Source organism: Panthera onca, chromosome D2 (assembly GCF_046562875.1).
Source record: "Panthera onca isolate mPanOnc1 chromosome D2, mPanOnc1 haplotype 2, whole genome shotgun sequence".
Lineage (NCBI taxonomy): Eukaryota > Metazoa > Chordata > Mammalia > Carnivora > Felidae > Panthera > Panthera onca.
Genome location: NC_138349.1, coordinates 39,948,580 through 39,970,016, shown reverse-complemented (window position 1 = coordinate 39,970,016; position 21,437 = coordinate 39,948,580). Strand labels below are relative to the sequence as shown.

Genomic DNA, 21,437 nt, shown 5'->3' with positions numbered 1-21,437 from the left:
ATTTTTTGTGGATTGGTTTGGTGTTTTGCTGTGTTTTGTTTTTTTTTTTTTAGAAATTACTTGTTCATGGGGCGCCTGGGTGGCTCAGTCAGTTAAGCATCCGACTTTGGTTGAGGTCATGATCTCACGGTTTGTGAGTTCGAGCCCCACGTCGGGCTCTGGGCTGACAGTTCAGAGCCTGGAGCCTGCTTCAGATTCTGTGTCTCCCTCTGTCTGCCCCTCCACTGCTTGCACTCTGTCTCTTGCATTGTCTCAAAAATGAATAAACATTAAAATTTTTTTTTAATTAAAAAAAAAGAAATTACTTGTTCACGCTTAGTTGGTTAAGTGTCTGACTTTAGCTCAGGTCATGATCTCACAGTTTGTGAGTTTGAGCCCCACATTGGGCTCTGTGCTGACAGATCAGAGCCTGGAGCCTGATTCAGATTCTGTGTCTCCTCTCTCTGCCCCTTCCCCGCTCACACTCTGTCTCTCTCAAAAATAAATAAACATTAAGAATAAAAAAAAGAAATTGCTTGTTCAGAAAATCATGCATGGGATATTTTCTTGCTATAGTTGCTTAATGAGGTTTCTGGTATTCTTTTTTTTTTTTTTTTTTTATATAGTGTTTTATTTATTTTTGAGAGAGAGACAGAGTTCAAGCAGGACAGGGGCAGAGAGAGAGGGAGACAGAATCCAAAGCAGGCTCCAGGCTCCAAGCTGTCAGCCTGATGCGGGGCTCGAACCCACAAACTGTAAGATCATGACCTGAGCCGAAGTTGGATGCTTAACTGAGCCACCCAGGCGCCCCTTGGTTTCTGGTATTCTTTAGGCATCTGATATAGTGATTGCTCGTCATCTAGAAGTCAACTGTTTTGGTTATAATTTATATAAATTTTTATTGGTGTATATCCATAAAGGTATATTAGATACTACCGTACTGTGTCATTACAAATTGGCTTTTTGCTTTTATAACTTATCCAGGGTATAGTCTTAATGTTTAACCATTCTTTAGTGTGTATGTCCAATTAAGTGCACTCAACTATTTGGTTAGTTTTGTTCCCTAGTCTGTGATCCTTAGTTTTTTTGTATTTGTTTTTGTTTTTGTTTTTTTTAAGATATAGGCAGAAGTAGGTATTAAACTAATGAATAAGTTTCCTAGTGTCTTGCTAATAATTAAACTTACAAAAAAGGTTATAATACATAGACTTATTAGTGTGTATGTTAATTATATTCTAACGTAAGTAGATATAGATGGTAAACAATTTGGTGAAATAACATGTTAGTATTACTTTTAGCTAGCTAAAATTGAATTTAAAGTTTGCATTACTTTGGTAATTCTGTAGTGTGCTAGTTGGATGATTCCTTATCACATGGTGAAAACTGGAACTTGACCTTTGAGTAGTTAGAATGCTTTCTGTTCTGGATTCCCCATGTCTATTGCTAAGCCTCCCTGTGATTCTCCACTTTCATATATCTGTCCCTTAAAAGCTCTGATCAGTATTTGTTCTGTTTATTGGTTACCTTCTCTGTGGAGCCAGGGCAGAATCTAGGTGAGAAGGTAGGTGAAGACCAGCTAGAGGAAGGTGGTGACGAGAGCTGTGGCTGAAAGGGCCCAGTATATTCTCTCTCTCTCTTTCTCTCAATATTTTAACTTCACACTGTTTTTGGTTTTGTTTTGTTTTGTTTTTAAGTAGGCTCCACACCCAACATGGGGCTTGAGCTCATGACTCTGGAATCAAGAGTCACATGTTCTACTGACTGAACCAGCCAGGTGCTCCCCCCCACCCCAACCCCACTATATTCTTTATTGAAAACAAATGCTGGAGATCTCGTTTCTGTGTATCTAGAGAATTCTAGAAAGCTAATGGTCCTTATAAGATTGAATAATGCAAATCTTTGTAGTATTTTTACTCCAAACCTACCTCTCCTCCCAGCATCCCCATACATGCTTTTAAATACTTGCAAAGCTAGTGCTCGCTTCAGCAGCACGTATACTAAATACTTGCAAAGCTAACGGTTAGTGCTCCTACAGTGAATCAAAGGGACAAGTAGAGAAGGCCCCTGAACTCTTCCACATAAGGATGAGAGACAGGCTGATGATTTGCTAGACACAAATGGCACCTACTTCAAAAGTTTTTCTCATTTGCTTTCAACTATGTAAGGTCAGCAGATGTCTTGGGTGTTTTGGTGGTAGGTGGGTTCCTGTAAGTATGGCCTGGAAGGAATATTGTATATATTTTTTTAATCATACCTGCCTTTAATTTGACCTTTTGCTTGATTGTATAGCCAAAAGAAGACCCAGAGAGTGTCACTCCTCTTTGAAGATGATGCCGATAGTGGAAGCTCTCTCTTTGGCTCTCCTCCTGCATCTGTTCCTCCTGCAGCAACGGTATTCTTGACCTCCTAGACCCAGGAAATATCCTTGCCATGATCTTATGTGAATAGTGATACTTCCCTGAATCAGCTCCTAAACCTGACCTTGTGGGCTAAGTCTAATGGAAAAACCTATTTGCCTAGTTTTAGAAATAGATCATCTAGTTATGGTGTTTGATGAAGCACATGTGCAAAGCGTGGGGGGGAAAGGGTTCCTTCATGTCCTGCAGCCCCTTCAGCATCAGGGGTGGGTTTCTGAAGTCTGAGGGGAGAGCACCGTTGCAGTTCTGGGCAGGTCGCCAGGCTTAGCCCCAGTGGCATGGAATTGTGCAAACATTAGACCAGGTCAGTTAAGGCACACATTATTCCTTTCAGGAACATGTTTCAAGTACCAACGCTTTGGTCCCGGTTTATGTGAATAGCCAGTCAGTAAAACGGAAGGAAATTCTGGCACCTGCCAGAACAAGGATGAACCTTGAGGACTTTATATTGAGTGAAATAAGCCAGTCAGAAAAAGGCAAATAGTATATGATGCTACTTACATGAGGTACCTGGAGTAGGGAAATTCATGGAAGCTGAAAGTAGACTAGTGGTTGCCAGGGGCTAGCAGGAGAGGGAAATGGGGAGTTGTTCAAGGGGACAGTTTCAGTTTTGCAAGATGGAAAAATTCTGGAGATTGGTGGCATAACAATGTGAATATTTTTAACACTGCTGAATTATAAATGGTTAAGATGATACATTTTGTTTTTTGCCATGGTTAAAATTTTTAAAAAAATTAAGGTAAAGGGGGCACCTGGCTGGTTTAGTCAGTAGAGCACACGGCTCTTGATCTCAGGGTCATGAGTTTGAGCCCCATGTTGGGTTTAGAGATTACCTACATAAATAAACCTAAAAAACATTAAATATATATGTTTTTAATATTTATTTTTGGGAGGGAGAGAGAGAGAGAAAGACAGAGAGAGGGAGAGCGAGCAGGGGAGGGGCAGAGAGAGAGAGACAGACAGAATCGTGAAGCAGGCTCCAGCCTCTGAGCTGTCAGCACAGAGCTTGATGCGGGGCTTGAACTCCTGAACCGTGAGATCATGAGCCACCCAGGTGCCCCTAAAAAAACATTAAAAAAGTTAAAGTATGTAATAAAAAAAAGTCCATCAGTGGCATCTGGTGTAAAGGATTCCAGTGATTACATCTAAATGACATCACTACCACAATCACCTCAGCTAAAGATTTAGCCAATCTCGATGTTAGTTATATCAAAAAGGAGTATTAAAGAATGAGAGGAAGCTGGCATTATGTTACATTTATCCAGGGAACCTGGGCATACTGGGATCCTGCCCTGGCCTGTCATTCATCTTTCCCCAGCTCATTCCTTAGTGGGTGTATGTGAGTGTGTGCACATAGAACAAAATGAGGCCAAACAGCTATTTTACTGCCAGCTGGCAATTGCTAACAGCCCCGAAGGGAAATGTAGAACTTTTTAGGCTAGACCCCATGGATTAGAACTCCTTTATCTGACCTGGGTTAGCCTAAAAGGCCAAGAATCAAGCCAACTCACAGCCTGCTGTCAGGCCTTCGACTCCCAACTCCACGCCATTCAAATCTGGCACGTGATAGAGGCAAAAAGACACTTAAGACCAGGAAGAAGGGATGAGCCCGTGGGACCCCTCCTACGTTGGAGCAGCCACCACGGCAACTCTGCCACCCATGCTTGATGAGGAAGGCCCTCCTCCTCCCACCGTGGTGATGGGTGACCAAGTCCCTGTTACCTGCATAGGTTTGTCTCCTGTCTCCTGCATGAAGGAGAGATAAGACTGTAAAGGAGCCTTTGAACTTCTGTTTTCTAGAGGCTGATACTTGGTTTTTCCATTCCTCCTAAATAATTTTTGTTTCAAGTTTATTTTACATTATGCAGTAATATGTGGATGTCTTCTTTAAAAAGGTTTAGAAAATGCACGGAGAATACAAAGTCCTTATGCTCCTGCCAGAGTAGTCATTGGTAACAGTGCATTGTCACCCCTTTCAGGCCTGTTTCCGGGCATTCACTCTATTTAGTTAAATGAGGTCATGTTGTACATTTTTCTGTAAGTTGTTTTGTCCTGCGGCATGTTTTTCATTTCCATAAGCTTTAGCTTCTTTTTTCACCACTATCAGTATTCCGTAGTGTAGCTGTCCCAGGGTATGTGTGACTTATTTTGCCTTTGATGGAGTAATTGTCACTGTTTCCTGTTTATTAGGGATCTCTCTCCCCCCCCCCTTTTTTTTTTAAGTTTTTAAATTATTTTAAAGTTTATTTATTTATTTTATTTTTTGAGAGAGCACAAGTGAGAGAAGGGCAGAGAGAAGGAGAGACGGAATCCCAAAAAGGCTCTGTGCCTTCAGCGCACAGTCCAGTGCGGGGCTGCAGCTCACTAACTGTGAGATCGTGACTTGAGCCGAGATCAAGATCAGGACGCTGCGCCACACCAGCGCCTCTAGGGATGTCTCTTTCCATCCCAACTTCCGGGTCATCTTTAGCCTTGACTACTGAGATAATTTCTTATCTGGCCTCTCCTCGAATGCTCCTTCCTTTCATCTGCCCTTCTTGCTGTTGCTCTGGTTCTGTTCTTAAAGGCAGCCTGATCCTATCATGTCCTTGTCACAAATGCCTGAGCCTGCAGTGCCACCCGTAATCTCATTCACACTGGACTCATCTCTTCCAGCCTCACTCTCCGTGTGCTTTAGGTGACTCTTGCTGTCCCAGATTACTCCAGAGAAGGTTGTTGTCTCTCTCATCGGGAAGCAGTTTTCATTTTGTCAGACATAGTGCAACTGTTAACTTGTCCTGTGGAAGCTTCCCAGACCAGGCACTTGTCAGTTGATGATTTAGGGACTTTTTTCCTCCACCGTATTCCCGCTAAGTGGGTGTGCACAGCTTGCACCAGAAGCCTTCAGCATTGGGAGGAACATGCTGTGTTCCCTGGGCCCCGGGGCTCCCTCCTGCTGCTTCTGAGGTGCTCGTGATCTTTTCTTCGAATCACCCATACTTGGCGTCTCCCTAAAGATGACATCAAGTGGTTCTGTGGTTAAAAGGGTCAGGAGATCTGAGTGGTTTTTCATTGTAGATTGTAAATAATAACTTCTTCTCTAGATAAATGAGCAATAACCTAATAAATTTTAAAGGGCATGGAAATGGAAAACTTCTTTCAACCTGTAGTAATTATGACTGTTAAATAAGACAGAGGGTCAAAGATCTACATCTCACGTAGCTGAACAAACTGTACACAGATTCTTACCATTTGTGAAATACAGTTCCCTTCAGACAGCAGTGTATAAAACACTTTTTTTTTGTTTAGAGATCCTAGAATATTTTAAAGTTAGCTGTGACTCTGTTATAAACCTGTCAAAGAAATTAATTTCACGATGAAGATGAAGTCAGCTTTATCTTTAGGAAGATTTGCAACCGATAGTTTGGGTGGCGTTTTCCTTGGTTTAAGGGGCCATACTAAAGTCTCATTTTTCACCCTGACCGGTTTGCGTTGAAGTTGTATGTGGTTTTCAGAGAGCCCAGTGCATTCCACCAAAAGTTTTTCCTTTAATCACTTCAGTATTGCCTTACCTCTTCTGAAATTGTTTTGTGGGTTTCCAGCCTTTTATTTCAGGTTAAAACTGATTATACATTTTAAGGACCTCTTCCTAACAATAATTAAAAATCTTACTCTATTTTTTACTTCATTTATAATTTTTTTCTCTCTCATAGTTAAGGAGCATTCTTCTTTGATTTCCCAAATCTGTCTTCCTAACTTGATTTAGATATTGCTTCAAAGCTTACTTCCTCATAACGTCTCACCTAGTTGGTATGATAGAGTTATAGTTTTTCCTCAAGAATTTTTGATCATTTTCCCCAAGGATGCTGATAACTCTAGGTGAGTCACATAACCTCAGTTTTCTAATCCCTGAAATCCCTGCCTCCCCCATCAGGAACATGACAGATTGAGCAAAGTGCTCACAAACTGGTGTGGACCATCTACTTGGTATCAAACACCATGACTCGCTGTTGAATTATATTATCCTTTCAAGGGAATAGACAGACATATGTGATAGCTATTAATGTAAGTTAAGAAGAAAATAAAAGCGAGGTAGACAGATAAATAATCTTACCAGTGTAGCAACTGATACTTACTGAAGAAGGTAGAGAAACCTTTATGGGGACCTCAAGCTGGGCCTTGCTTGAAAGATGAGGATTTGCTTCTACAGACAGTAGGGAAGGGTGCAAATTCACGGTAGGTTTAAGGAATAGTGAAGATTGAGGGCACCTGAGTGGCTCTGTCGGTTAAGCGTCTGACTCCTGATCTTGGCTCAGGTCATGATCTCACGGTTTGTGAGTTCAAGCCCTGCATCAGGCTCTGTGTTGATGGCGGAGAGCCTGCTTGGGATTCTGCCTCTCTTTCTCTCCGCCCCTCATCTGCTTGTGCTCTCTCTCTCAAAATAAATAAACTTAAAAGAAGAAAAGGAATAGGGAAGATTGGTAAGATGCAGGTAAACAAAGGGAGAAGATGAGGTATTAGTTGATAGTCACATTTAGCATTTACTTAATGCAAATAGTGCAGCTTTGGGGCGAGAGATGAAGCAATCTGGTGCGTATTTTCTTTTAGCAGAGGCAGCTCTGGATGACATCATTGACCTGAAATGCGGGAGGACGGAGGCAGAGAGGAGAGACTAGTGGTTATCTGGGAGTCAGACATAAGGTTCTAATCAATAGCAGTATCTGTGAAGTGAATGGACACACGGAGACAGGTGCAGGCGTTACAGTGGCAGAAGCTGTGAAGTGCTGTGTCTATAAGTGAGGTGGTGGCGTTTATTGCTTCTCCCTGTTTGTGCCCACTTCACTTCCCGCACTGTCTCTCCCTCCACATTTCACTAACTCCCTCAAGAAGATTGTGGTTTCACCTTGTTCTTTATGTTGTCATGCTAGTAAAGCACACTTTTTTTTTTAATTAGAGAGAGAGAGAGAGCAAGCAAGCGAGCACACAAGTGGGGAAAGGGCAGTGGGAGAGAGAGAATCTTAAGTAGGCTCCACGCTCCGCGCACATCCCAATGTGAGGCTCGATCCCACAACCCTGGGATCATGACCTGAGCCCAAATCAAGAGTCGGATGCTCAACCGACTGAGCCACCCAGGCACCCCCACAGTTTTGTTTTTAAGGATGTCATTTGCTTTTCTTTTGGTAGAAAAGAGAGACTGCCCCTGAAGTACCACCTTTGCTGTTCAGCGACGAAGAAAAGGAGGCACCATTCGGAGTGAAACCTGGGGATAAGAAGGTTGATGGTGGCAAAGACTCATCAGCAGTGGGGAGCACTCATTTGGTTGAGGAGTCAGAAAAGGTAGACTTCTTTTTTTTGCATTTATATTCTGAGGTGTTTGTTTCTCATGGTTTGTAAAATGCAGACACACCCACACACAAATGCACACACCCTTACCTTTTTCTACCACAGAAAATAAATGGCTACTTTGTTGAATATTTTGAAAATACTGAAAAGTCTGAAGAAGAAAATCGGATCCCTCCATTCGGGGAAACCTTCAACATCGTTCTTGCTGTTGGGTCTCTTTTCTGGGCAAATGTGCACACAGTGATGTGCGTGTCTCCTGTTTTACATTCTTTTGTCATCTTGTGCCCATGTCCGTTTTGCCTTTCTCTCTCCAGGGTGTTCTTCCACATCTTGTTTTTCATTTTGGTTTTCTCTCTGCATGTTTGCTCTTTCTGACTTGTTCTCTTTGTAGCATTTCTGTTATCCCTGCTTCCACTTGTACTTGAATTAAAATGGCAGTTTTAAGATTTTAGTTTCCCATTCCTTTACATTTAGTGGGTGTTGGCTGTGAATTAGAGAGCAAAGTGAAATTTATCTCTCTTCTAAAACCTTTGCTTTCTTCTCCTGGGTGGTCTGTTATCTCCTGTAGGAGCCTGTGAAAAGGCTGCTGGCTGCACCTGGAGGTCAGTGATGTGCACCTCTTTTATTTCTAACCTTTCCTGTTCTCTGCGTGTTCAGCTATTCACATTTAACCTCTGTTTCAGGACCTGTGTGAAGAATATTGTATATACTTTTCCTGTTGAGGCTCCTTAGAGCTGCAGTGATAACAAATTTTTCACTTGTGCCTGAGACACTGTGACATTGTCTACCTGTAGTTTCTATGTGGACCTGTTCTCTGTTCCTGTAGCCCAAGTTACCCCAGTCATAGCCCCTTCCATACTTGAATTCTAATTGCTTATTGTGCTGCTGGCCCTGACTTGAGTGGAAGCTCCTTGAGGATTGGGACCAGGTTTCTTTTGCTCATCATTTTATCTGTAGTACTTAGCATGTTACCTCACACATACTAGCCACTTTTATTTTTATTTATTTATTTATTTATTTTTTAAGTTTTATTTACTTTGAGAGAGAGAGGGAGAGCATGAGCAGGAGAGGGGCAGAGAGAAGGAGAGAGAGAATCCCAAGAATCTCTGCTTCTCCCAAGCAGAGAATCCACACTGTCAGTGCAGAGCCTGACACGGGGCTCACACTCACAAACTGTGAGATCATGACCTGAGCTGAAATCAAGAGTCATCACTTAACTGACTGAGCCACCCAGGCACCCCCATACTAGGCACTTTTAAAATTTTTTTTTTTTTTTTAACGTTTATTTATTTTTGAGACAGAGAGAGACAGAGCGTGAACAGGGGAGGGGCAGAGAGAGAGGGAGACACAGAATCTGAAACAGGCTCCAGGCTCTGAGCTGTCAGCACAGAGCCTGACGCAGGGCTCAAACTCTCAGACCGTGAGATCATGACCTAAGCCGAAGTCGGACGCTTAACCGACTGAGCCACCCAGGCGCCCCTAGGCACTTTTTTTTTTTTTTTTTTTTTTTTTTCAACGTTTTTTTATTTATTTTTGGGACAGAGAGAGACAGAGCATGAACGGGGGAGGGGCAGAGAGAGAGGGAGACACAGAATCGGAAACAGGCTCCAGGCTCCGAGCCATCGACCCAGAGCCTGATGCGGGGCTCGAACTCACGGACCGCGAGATCGTGACCTGGCTGAAGTCGGAGGCTTAACCGACTGCGCCACCCAGGCGCCCCTCCTAGGCACTTTTAAATTACGTATTTCTTCTGGGGTGCCTGGGTGGCTCAGTCAGTTAAGTGTTCAAGTCTTGGTTTTGGCTCAGGTCATTATCTTGTGGCTTTGTGGGTTCAAGGCCCGCATCAGGCTCTACACTGGCAGCTCAGAACCTGCTTGGGATTCTCTCTCTCTCTCTCTCTCTCTCTCTCTCTCTCTCTCCCCCCCCCCTCTCTCTCTGCCCCTTCCCCATTCACACTATCTCTGTCTCTCTCAAAATAAATAAACTTAAAAAAAAAAAATTACATATTTCTTCAAACAAGCATAGTTTTCACAGTTTAACCACTCAAATTAGGATGCGTTTCACAATCAGTGGCATATTTTAGACTTGTTTTTTTCTTTCTCAGTGGTTCATAGAGTAATAGTGGATCTTAAAATCAATGGTATCTTACTTGAAATGTGGAACTTGTTGAATGAATAAATGCTACATTTTAGGATCATTTTGGTGATTCTTATAATTGCATAATACAGTGTGAGCCTTCTACAATTTAAGTAATTTTGTCAGGTTTCTTCTTGGGACTTAGGTATTAATTAAATACTAGGAAATAATATGATCCACTCCTAGTGATGGATATTTGTGCTTTCTCTATGACTGGCAAGTTATTATTATTATTATTTTTTAATTTTAATGTATTTTATTATTTTTTTGACATTTATTTATTTATTTATTTATTTATTTAATATATGAAATTTATTGTCAAATTGGTTTCCATACAACACCCAGTGCTAATCCCAAAAGATGCCCTCTTCAATACCCATCACCCACCCTCCCCTCCCTCCCACCCCCCATCAGCCCTCAGTTTGTTCTCATTTTTTAAGAGTCTCTTATGCTTTGGCTCTCTCCCACTCCAACCTCTCTCTTTTTTTTTTTTTTTTTCTTTTTTCCTTCTCCTCCCCCATGGGTTCCTGTTAAGTTTCTCAGGATCCACATAAGAGTGAAAACATATGGTATCTGTCTTTCTCTGTATGGCTTATTTCACTTAGCATAACACTCTCCAGTTCCGTCCACGTTGCTACAAAGGGCCATATTTCATTCTTTCTCATTGTGACTGGCAAGTTATTTATAGCTCATGAGCAACTGATGTAGATCAGGGTTGTAAATATGTATATCTCTTGATAGGCCGGAGGGACCTGTGACTTTAAACTGGTTGGAAAAATAATCTTTGGCTGTGAATTACCTGTGTAAGAGTCTCTGTTGGAGTAGCTGATTGAGAGTTGACCTTAGTATTTTGTTACTTGGGATTAATGTGATTAGCTGTAGTGCCCTGAAACATGCAAATGTCGCAGTTATTGAATTAATGAAGAGTTGGGAAGGCCCCTCAGTAGAATTTGTATTTCTAGATGTTACTTATTTTTTTTTATTTTTTTTTTTTTACCGTTTCCATTTTCAGGGAGGACCTTTGACTGTATCTACTCAGGAGTCGGTCGAGCATTCTGATTTATTTTCTTCATCATCCCCCTTGGACAAAGGAACCAAAAGTAGAACCAAAACTGTTCTTAGTTTATTTGATGAGGAAGAAGATAAAACAGAAGATCAAAACAGCATCCACGCTCCAAAGAAAGAAGTGGGAAAGGTGAGCAAAAAGCAATGAAGTTTCAGGGTTTTGAAAGGGTCAAAGAATCTCATTTTAAGGTGTCAGTTCTGTCATATGAGTTACTAAAGAATTGAGCGTTCTGGTTTCTCTTCATCTTCACTAGCACTTGTTGATTTTTTTCTGTAATGGCCACATGTGGTTGAGGGTGTGGGGAAACTAGAATCCTCCTGCGTTGCTGTTGGGAATGTAAATTAGTGTAGCCACTTCAGAAAACAATTCGGTAGTTCCTGAAATTGTTAAACATGAGTCCCCCACAAGGCCCAGCAATTCCACTCCTGGGTATATATCTAAGAGTAATGAAGACATATTCACACACAACTAGAATGTAATGTTCTTAACAGCGTTATTTATATTATATATATATATATATATATATATATATATATATATTTATATTTATTATAGTCAGAAGATGGAAAGAACTCAAAGTCTATCAGTTGATGAGTGGATAAACAATGTAGTGTATCTATTCAAAATGGCATATTATTTGGCAATAAAAGGAATAAGTTACGGATACATGCTGCAACATGATGAACCTTGAAAACATGCTGAAAGAAAGAAACCAGTGATAAAGGACTACGTATTTTATGATTCCATTTATTTGAATGTTCTGAATTGGCAAATCCATAGAGCTACAAAGTAGAAGTGGTTGCCGGGGTCTGGGGGAATGGATGGATGAGAATGGAGAGTGACTGCTAATAGGTTTGGCGTTTCTTTTGGGGTAATGGGAAAGTTCTAAACTTACCTGGTGGTGGTGTTTGCACAACTCTGTGAATATACTAAAAATCACTGAATTACACGCTAGGTGAATTCTATGGTGTATGAATTTTATCTCAATAGAGATATTTAAAAAAAAAAGAAACCCAAACAGGTGCAGGCCATATTGCCAGTGCTTTTCGTAAACCAAACTGAGGAAATGGTCCATGTTGATTTCTATAAAAAAGTGTTTTATTATTTTTTATTACAGTAGAAGTATAACCCTGTTTATGAACGAGAGCTACACAGAGTGAATATGAATTACTTGCTGTATTTTCTTCCAGTCTTTTACTCTGTGTGATTTTGTACTGTGATTTTCATGGTCGTGAAACTTTTAAAAAAATATTTTCATTTATTTATTTTTATGTATTTGTTTACTTTTTAAGTTTCTTCATTTTTTGAGAGAGACAGAGAAAGTGAGTGGGGGAGGCAGAGAGAGAGAGAGAGGGAAAGAGAGAATCTCGAGCAGGCTCCACACTGCCATCGTGGAGCTTGATGTGGGGCCTGAACCGTGAGATTGTGACCTTGAGCTGAAACCAAGAGTTGGATGCTTAACCAGCTGAGCCACCCAGGTGCCCCAATGGTCATGAAACTTTTAAACTTAGCTACTGTGTTACTGTGTTGCTGTGGGTTTTTATGTATAGTCAGTAATAATAATTAGTGAATTTTTAATGTGACACATCTCCTCAGTTGTGAGGGTTCTTTTGTTTCATCTGTGGTCGTGATACTAAATGTTATGGGTGAGAGAGTCTGCATTGTGTGAATGGAAGTCTCTGTTCTTGGATTCCACACAAGATTTATGTGAGGCTCTGCTTTCAAATAAAAACAGCCAGAAGGAAAGTAGCACGAAGGAATTTATGAAAGCGGAAACACTCTCAAGGTGGGAGAGCGGGCAGGTTCTGTCAGGTGAAGCCTGTCCTCAGTTTGTTTTGAGATTGGATGTTATAGGGTCTCTCTGGGCTGGGAGCTGGGGTGGTCTCTAATGGAGGCTGCTTCCAGTCCTTTGGGGAGCTCCTCCCACAGGTTGGGAGAGGTAGTTTTTGACCCTTCAAAGATTGTATAGGAAAGGTCATGGCAGCCTTTCTCCATTGTCGGGGTGGGAGGGTTGTACCCGCAAAGCAAAAGCATTGTGACCAGTCTAGGGGTTACCCTGGGCAGAGGTGGAAGAGGAGAATGCGCGTTCTGCACTTGTGGGTCTTTGGTCTGTCAGCCCCAGGGTCTTGCAAGCCACAAGGTCAGGATGTTGTGTCCTCGGGTTTTTAATGTGTACCTTACTTATCATTGTCCTTGTGTCCAGCCTTTGTTCCTATCAATCCCCTTCAAGGACTTGGGTCTCTGACTTGGGGCATTCCTTCCACTGCTCTGTTACAGTAGCTTGTACTTAACATAAAGAAGAGCTCTTCTGAATCGGCCCCCTGGAAATAACAAAAACAAAAAAGCAAAAAATAAAGAAGAAATAGGGAAGTATTTAAGAATGTCATGTCTGGGATATTACAGTGTCAAATCAAGTAATGTGAATAGTAATTTTCAAATGTCAGCTACCCTATCAAACAAAAATAACTTGTTTGGAAGATAGTGGGATGGAAGGTGGGTGGGCATAGGAGAAGGTTGGCTCATCATCCCTGTGCCAGGTCTTTAGAGTAAGACGCTGACAGATTAGGGATACACACTTGACCACTGTGTAGTTTCTGGTATTAAGTCAGCTGCTCTTCTTCCCTTTGGAAATGAGATGGAGAAAACTTACTTGATTCTGTGTTTTCACCCTTAAAATGTTTCTCATTATGGAATTAATGGGTTGTTTTATAAATAAAAAGTTCAGACATTTGTTACAGGCTGAAGGAGGATCTTTCCAGATGATGTATATGTTAATGTATTCCAGATCTGCATTTGCAAACGTATTTCCCACTATCTCTGGGAGCTCCATAGCCTTGTGTTGTGTGAATGTGTCATTCCCTTTGTGATTGGCACTTAGGCTGTGTCCAGCCTGTAGTCATTGGAAACAGCTGCAGGGGATATCTCTGTAGTTGCATGTTTGTAGCTGTGATTTCCTTGAGGTAAATCCTTACAACTCCTCTTTTTTCCAGGGTCCTGATCCTGATACCCGCCCAAAGAGCACAGGTGTCTTTCAGGATGAAGAGCTCCTTTTTAGTCACAAGCTCCAGAAGGACAATGATCCAGATGTTGACCTCTTCTCTGGCACCAAGAAAACCAGGGTCAGTTTCAAAAGGTTCTTCACATCATGACTTTGTTACTGTATTAGATATTATAAGTCAATAGCTCACCTGGCTCTTTTTGTAAACTGCTTTTGTTTTGAATATTGAATCTGAGTTTTGTCTATTCCAGTTACTAGAGCCAAGTGCTGGGAGCCTATTTGGGGATGACGAAGATGATGATCTTTTCAGCCCTGCCAAGTCACAGCCTTTGGTATCAGCCTTTTGCTCTCAATACTGGGGTGTGGGGAAGGCCTCTGGGAAGGAAATTAATGTGTACTTACAAGAGTAAGGAAAACACGCAGAGAATTTTGGCGCTTACCAGTGAAGGAATGGCAAATGGCACGCTGATGATAGCGTTTGTGGTGTCCTCATCTTATGTTTCCTGATTAACATTAAAGCATTAACTAACCCAAGCTCTTACTGTATTACAGATTTGTTTGGTTTTTAAGTTGTTTATTGAAAGACCAGTGCGTGCCACACGGTGACTAAATACCCATGCCTTTCAGGTGCAAAGCTTTAAATTTGAGTGTTAGCCTGTTTGTGTCATTTGTCCCCACCCCAGTAGATTTTGTTAAGCACTCTCTATTTTGTTTAGCATAGTAGGAACTCCCGAGAAGGTCACGGTCTTTAGAATGCCATTTCTGAAATGCTACATTAGTTGTATTAGTTCACCTAATGTTGAAATGTTCAAATGTTGTATTAGTTCAACTCTCATTCGAGAAATGATCCAAAACTCAGAAGCCAGATTGTTTTTATGTATTATGATTTTTCTTTAAAATTTCTGATAGATGACAGGTGGTTGGTATTCTTTTTCTTTTGAAGATCTCAGAAAAGAAGAAGGTAGTGAAAAAAGACCACTCTGTATCCTCTGTCAAGAACCAGAAACATCCTGAATCCACTCAGCAGGGTATCAAAGAAAAAAGCACATTGAAACCGGAAACACCTCAGGTTAGAACTGCTTAAGGACTTTCAGCTCTTGCTTGTATCCCAGGACAGAGGGACTCCATCATGCATACCCAAGGGTATTCAGAGTTCTCTTGATTAGGGAGGAAATAACAGCTAGGACGACTACTCTCTCTTTATTGTATGGTTTAAAAAAAAATTTCTTTTTCTAATTAAAACAATTTTTAAAGTAAAGCTCTACATCCAGTGTGGGGCTTGAACTCATGACCTAGAGATCAAGATTTGTATGCTCTACCAACTGAACCAGCCAGGCTCCCCTACTGTGTTTTTGTTTTCTTTTGTTTTGTTTTAAACACACTTCTCTGCCGCCTCATCTATTCTCACTGTACACTCCAGTCTCATGAAGCTATACTTGTGATTACTGTTTTTGGACGACCTTCAAATTCAGTTCCAAGGTAGAGTTAATACAGGGTGAAGAATCTTCTTCCCCTTAGAACCTCCATTTCTCCCTTTGGACTACCTTGGAGTAGAATTACATTAGAATTAAACATAAATTGTATCCAATTCCTTGGTTCCCCTTGGTTCCCCTATTTTCTTGGTTACCTCTTCTGAGGTCACTGCTGATAGGTCTCTGTTCTCAGCAGTCTTCTCTCCGGAGCTCCTCCTGGGAACAGGCCATGACTAGAAAGTGAGTTCTGGTTCTGGATTGCAGCTGTCTCTGGATGTCTCAGAGGCTTCAGTGTCCTGAGCTGTGAAAACAAAGCCCTGGGAATAGCACGTCTCCAACGACTTGTCCCAAGTTTCAACTTCCTTTGCTTCTAGAACCTCAGTGCGTTAGGTTGTGGGTGAATTTTCTGTGTGCTCTGTGATATTTGCTGTGTGGGATAACCAGCATGGTAATTTTGCCAACTGGTCAGATTTTGGTACTCTGATAACCCTGTGGTTCTTACGAATCTAATTCATGATCTTTGTCTGCCTTTACTCCATTCACGGTCTGCCAGCGTTCCACTCACACAGCAGAAGAAGAGGCCTAAGTGAAAGATTTTGAGGCCCCAGGAGAGATTTGAATGCCTTTCCCTAATTAGAATCACAGAAAGTGACAGCTTCACCTTCCATCAAATTTAATAGACATAAGTGTAATCCAAGAGACACTTTTCTTTCTATTTCCCTAATGGATTGTTAACCAAATGTAATTTCACACAGGACTCACCAGGTCCCGCTCCATTTAAAACCAAAGAACCATCCCCTCGGATCTGGAAAATACAAGTAATTATAACGTGTCTGGAATCTTCACTGCCTGCCTTGTGGCATCTATAAACTTTTTTGAATATTTACTTTTGTCAACTGTTGCCAGGCATTTTCGCATCTCTTCCCCACCCTCTAGTTGTTGCTTCTTGTGTGCTGCGTCTGTAACATCTTTTCTTTGGTCCCAGTGGTGGGCACAGGTATATAATCCTCTATTTTAATTCTAAGACTTGATCGGGAGACTTCCCTGCATTTTTCTCTCTCTCCTGTTGTATTATACATTATGTACACCGCGTCTCTTGTCACGTGTTACACTAGTAATCATAGACTGCTGAGTTTAAGAAGACATACAGAGTAAGTGTCATTTTTCTCTTTTAGGCAAATTTAGCGATTAATCCAGCAGCCTTGCTGCCTGCAGCGGCTCCCCAGATCTCTGGAGTAAAACCTGTTTTTCCAGAATTGGCTTTTCCTTCATCTGAACCCGAGAGGATCCACGGTCTGGAAAGTATGCCCGCTCTTCCTAGTAGTGGGGAGGCCGGCGTGAGTTTCGATCTTCCAGCTCAGGCAGACACCTTACACAGTGCAAATAAGGTGATGAAGCCACCTTTGCTTGCTTTCTTGCCTTTTTTTTTTTTTTTTTTTAATCCAGAATAACTTGTATATTTCTAACTAGTCCATCAGTTATACAATCATAGGCTGCCTCCCATTTGAAGGAGGCACCTCAGCCTTCCTTCAGCCTCTCCACCCTCCTTACACCTTCCTAATTCTGCGTCCACTTTTCCATTGCCCGTGTTTGTTACTTTTACATTCTGCTCAGTATCCACAGTGAAGTCCCACTGTCTCCAAGCTCTCCTGCATTGCCACCTGCAGGCCTAAACAGAGCAGATCGTGTCCCTCCTCTGCTGGCTCCTTACTGCCCAAAGGAGGACATTCAGGCTCCTCGGTTTGGTATTAAAGCCTCTTACAATCCACGCTAACCGAAAGTTCCACCTTGCCCACCAACCACTCCACACCGTCAGCCTACACTGCAGTCACACCAGGCACCATTCCTTGAACACACACACAACCACCCACTGCTGCCAGCAGCTCGTGCTGCTACCTCTGTCAGCAGTGCTCTTGCTCATCGACAGACTGCTCAAACTTCACTGCTTCTGTGATATTTCCCCTGGTGCCCTCTTGTGTTAGGCTCCCTTCTCTGAGATCCCATGGCAGTTACTTCCCGGCTGGCATGGTCCTGTCACCCTGTTCCACAGGACTGTGTGGGTATGTGCTGCATGGACTGAGCTCTTCGAGGTTTTGCTTTCATTTTAGTTGGTTCTCTTTTTTCTACCTAGTCTTCCTTCTCTAGAAAATCTTAGCTGATGTCTGAGTAAGCAACAGCACCTAAGATAACTCTGGTGAATACATTCATTTTAAGCGTTTCCAAAACTCTTTTCCTCGTGAAAAATAAAATATCCTTCTTTTTGTTCTATTTTTTGTCAGCCTTTGGTGAGGGGGAGGGTAAGTTTACATCGGCTACTTCATAAAATTATTTGTGAAATTTCCTTGAAATAGGTAAACATAGCCAAGTACTTTGGCCAAAGAAGCTTGTACCTTCTTAAAACTACTTGATTGTATATTTTGGAAAATATCACAAATACTGCATTATTGCTAATGAGTAACTTCTGTTTTGAGGTTATATTAAAAGTTCTGATTTCTAAGCCACATTTTTTATGTCAAATATTCAACATTTAAATTTAGTGTTTGTTGACTTGAAGAGAAGAGCACGTTAGATTCCCTGTCTTTGATTGTCTCTTATCTTCCTGGTTTTGAAGCCTGATTGTAGGCTAGCCTCTTGTAAAGGTTAGCACTAGAATTCCCCCTAATTCTCTCTTGAAAGAGACCCACATGTAAACCAAGGGCAGAGTAAGGGCCGTGAAGGGTTGTGGCACACAGAGAACCAGCATGCCTACTTTGCAGGGTTCCAGCAGCAGATGAAGCCTTTTGTATGAAATTAAACAGAAATTTCCCTGCAAAGACTCCGTGGGGAACACTAAAGGATTAAGAGTAACATAGTCTTGGAGTAGCTATTAAACGTCTTTGGAAATCTTTAGGAAATAATCCTTTCTCTGTCTTGGATAATATCTTGATTGAGGGATTGAGGTAGACCAGACAACCTTATAATATTTTGAGTCACTGATTATTTGCTACATTAGCTTTGAACACCTTTTTCTTCTTCTTTTTAATTGTTAGATCAACATGTGGTTTTTTGCCATTGCAGAGTCGGGTCAAAGTGAGAGGGAAGCGTAGACCGCAGACCCGTGCGGCTCGGAGGTTGGCTGCCCAGGAGTCCAGTGAGGCCGAGGATGTGAGTGTCCCCAGAAGATCCATTGCACGCTTGGCAGATGGCGACATTTCACCAGGTGACCCTCAACCACAGCCCAGGGCAGCTGGGAGAAAAGACATCTCTGAGGAGGCTGAGGCAGCTGCCACTCCAACTTGGGCAGGTGGTCCTGTACCTGAAGTAGACAGAAGCCCCTTTGTGAAATCTCTGGGTCAGCCTCTTGAGGATGACATTTTTGATTCTGGAGATCTCTTTTCCAAGGGCACTGGCTCTCAGCCCACGGGGAGAAGAAAAGCCAAGACAAAGGCAGCAGATGGCCTGGCCAACCCAACAGGGGGAAGTAAAGAGAAGAGCCCCATGTTTCCCACTCTAGGTGAGGCAGGCAGTGATGATGATCTCTTCCAGTCTGTTAAACCAAAACCAGCAAAGAAAACAAATCCTTTCCCGCTCCTGGAAGATGAGGATGATCTCTTTACAGATCAGAAAGGCAAGAAGAATGAGTCCAAATCCAACGGTCAGCAGGAGGCCATCGCAAAAGCACAAGATATTTTTGAGGTAAAAGGACATGAGAGTACTTTCTGGGCCTGTTTCTGTGTTAAGACAAACACCCGATTGGCTCATTTGAGCCATAGGTTGCAATAAGCTCGTTTCATTGCTGCTTGCTACCTATTTGCTTAGTACTTACAATTAGGATCTTTTATTAGTTACTCTGAAATTTACTCAGAAGTAGGTTTTTGTTTTGTTTCACGTGGAGGTGGTTCTTGGCTGGCTATGGCCATTGATACAAGTCTTGATTTTCATAGTTTTTATCAGCATGTTGCTGCAGTCAGCTTTCTTGGCATGCTGCTCTATGACATATATAAAGCAGCATCAGTGCAGCTTAAGTGTTTCGCCTCTGGTTCTTGGGGAAACAGGCCCTAGCTGGAGTACAGGCAGTAAGGCCTTCAAGTGCTACTCTCTGAGCAGGTGTTTATTGAACATCTGGGTACTGGAGACACAAAGTGAACTAGGACCAGTGTGTAAGGGAAATTGGATACAGGTAGGGCAACAGATAAATAAAATGTTTTCAGATAATGTTAAGTGGCATAATGAAAACAGCTCCGGTCAGTGGGACAGAGTGATGGAAAGGGTAGGAGGCACTCCTTCAGAAAGGACTGGAAGAGAAAGCCTGTCTACAGAGCTGGCATTTGAGCTGGGACTAGAAGAAAGACAAGGACTGGGCCAGGCAGAGAGCTGGAGTGGGGCATTCCAGGCAGAGAGAGCAGGTCACGTGGCTGTTGCAAACTACAGTGGCAGTTTGTGTTTCTACAACTTGATTTAAAATTGTTTTACTTCTGTTTTGGCTCAACAAGGATGATATATTTGCTACAGAAGCAATTAAACCCTCGCAAAAAGCAAGAGAGAAGGAAAGAACATTTGAATCCAACTTGTTTGATGATAACATTGATATCTTTGCTGACCTAACTGTAAAACCAAAAGAAAAGTCCAAAAAGAAAGTGGAAGCTAAGTCTATATTTGATGATGATATGGGTAAGTTTGATTTTCTACACATGACACAGAAAGTCATTGCCATTCAGGGACTTGATACTTCTCCTACCTTTGTTTCTGCCCTTTCCTGGAAATCATTCCCCACTGGGTTTCCTTTGGCTTGCTGTATAGTCCTGAGTTAGGCTGAGAATGGATAAGTAAATGGACTAGTTATTTTGGTGAAACAACTTTTTGTTCTGATGGACATCAAGGAATTTGAAGGAGCCCGGATTTTGATCTTAGTATAATTTAACTTTTATATCAGTGTGCCCCCTGCCAATTATCTGTGATAACTCAGAACATTCTGATGTTACGAAGGGAGGCTCAGAAACTGCCCCACATACTGAAGTTGGCTGAGGTGGCTGCCTCAGGTGTGGGGCACTTGTCTGAGTTAGAGTTCTAACTGAAGAGTGAGTGTCAGTCTTTCAGAGAATGGAGGGGGCCAGTGCAGGAGGAAAGTGGTGCTATACATGAAAGCAGGTTATAACTCAGACTTAGCATCTCACAAAAGATCTTCTGTGTTTGTAAACATGCTCATTTGGGCAAGCCAAATGGCTAAACTCAAATGTGGGGCTTCTGATATGTCTGGTGTTGATGGGTAGGACTTGAGTTGAGGCCAAATGCACACTGTCTCCTCCTTCCCCCCTCTCTCCCAGGTCTAGACCTTGGGGTTAATTGGGAGAAAGCAGCTGCACTGCCACATGGGGCCTGTTCCTGGAGTAAGCTGTGTGCTGTGTCTCCACCTGCTTCCCACCACAGGGGATGCAGAAGAGACTTCGCTGTTTTTCGTTTTGTTTGTTTGTTTTTAATTACAAAAAAAGTAATACATACCTGTTGTAATAGATTAGTATTATTTGGAAAATTTAAAATGTGAAAATCCCTGGAGGTCACCATTGTTGAGTGTTGGATGTATATATCTTTTCAGCTGTGGTGATGTTAATACAGCTTTGCATACGTAAAAATATATGCTTATTTTTTCCAGAATATGAATATATTTTATCTGTTCTGCAGTCCTTTTAGTCACTTACTGTCTTCCCATGCCAGTACATAGAGATCTATCTGCTTCCTTGTTGTTAGTGGTTGTGTAGTATCCTTTTGTATTTAGCCATTAGCACATTGAAGGTGATCTAGGTTGTTGCCAAGTTTTCTTTGTTACAAGTAATGCCAGGCCTTTAACATTTGTGTATACGTGTCTCTATGTAAACATGCTCAAATCTCTGTAGGATGGAATCTTAGCAGTAACATTGCAGGTGAGTCACAAAACACTACAGTCAGTGAAACAACTGAACACGAATGTAGTCATAAAGACTTACATTCTTAGAATTGACATGTCTCAGATAGGTGCATTTATTTTAAAAGAGGGTGACTCCTATGTTGGATTTCCCTTTGCTTATTTGTAT

At 41.8% G+C, this 21,437-nt stretch overlaps 1 protein-coding gene across 6 annotated transcripts in view; it reads left to right on the top strand.

Moving 5' to 3' along the window:
• WASHC2A (WASH complex subunit 2A) overlaps positions 1-21,437 on the top strand; it is a 62,176-nt gene that overhangs the window by 39,660 nt on the left and 1,079 nt on the right. For 3 of the 6 annotated variants that reach the window (XM_078434525.2, XM_078434524.2, XM_078434523.2), the window contains exons 21-30: positions 2,269-2,371; positions 7,560-7,712; positions 10,867-11,049; positions 13,911-14,039; positions 14,170-14,250; positions 14,862-14,987; positions 16,146-16,208; positions 16,566-16,778; positions 18,448-19,065; positions 19,863-20,040. In XM_078434525.2, coding sequence (XP_078290651.2) covers positions 2,269-2,371; positions 7,560-7,712; positions 10,867-11,049; positions 13,911-14,039; positions 14,170-14,250; positions 14,862-14,987; positions 16,146-16,208; positions 16,566-16,778; positions 18,448-19,065; positions 19,863-20,040 — 1,847 coding nt within the window. The remainder of the gene's footprint in view (positions 1-2,268; positions 2,372-7,559; positions 7,713-10,866; positions 11,050-13,910; positions 14,040-14,169; positions 14,251-14,861; positions 14,988-16,145; positions 16,209-16,565; positions 16,779-18,447; positions 19,066-19,862; positions 20,041-21,437) is intronic. The other 3 variants (XM_078434526.2, XM_078434527.2, XM_078434528.2) reach the window with 2 other exon arrangements.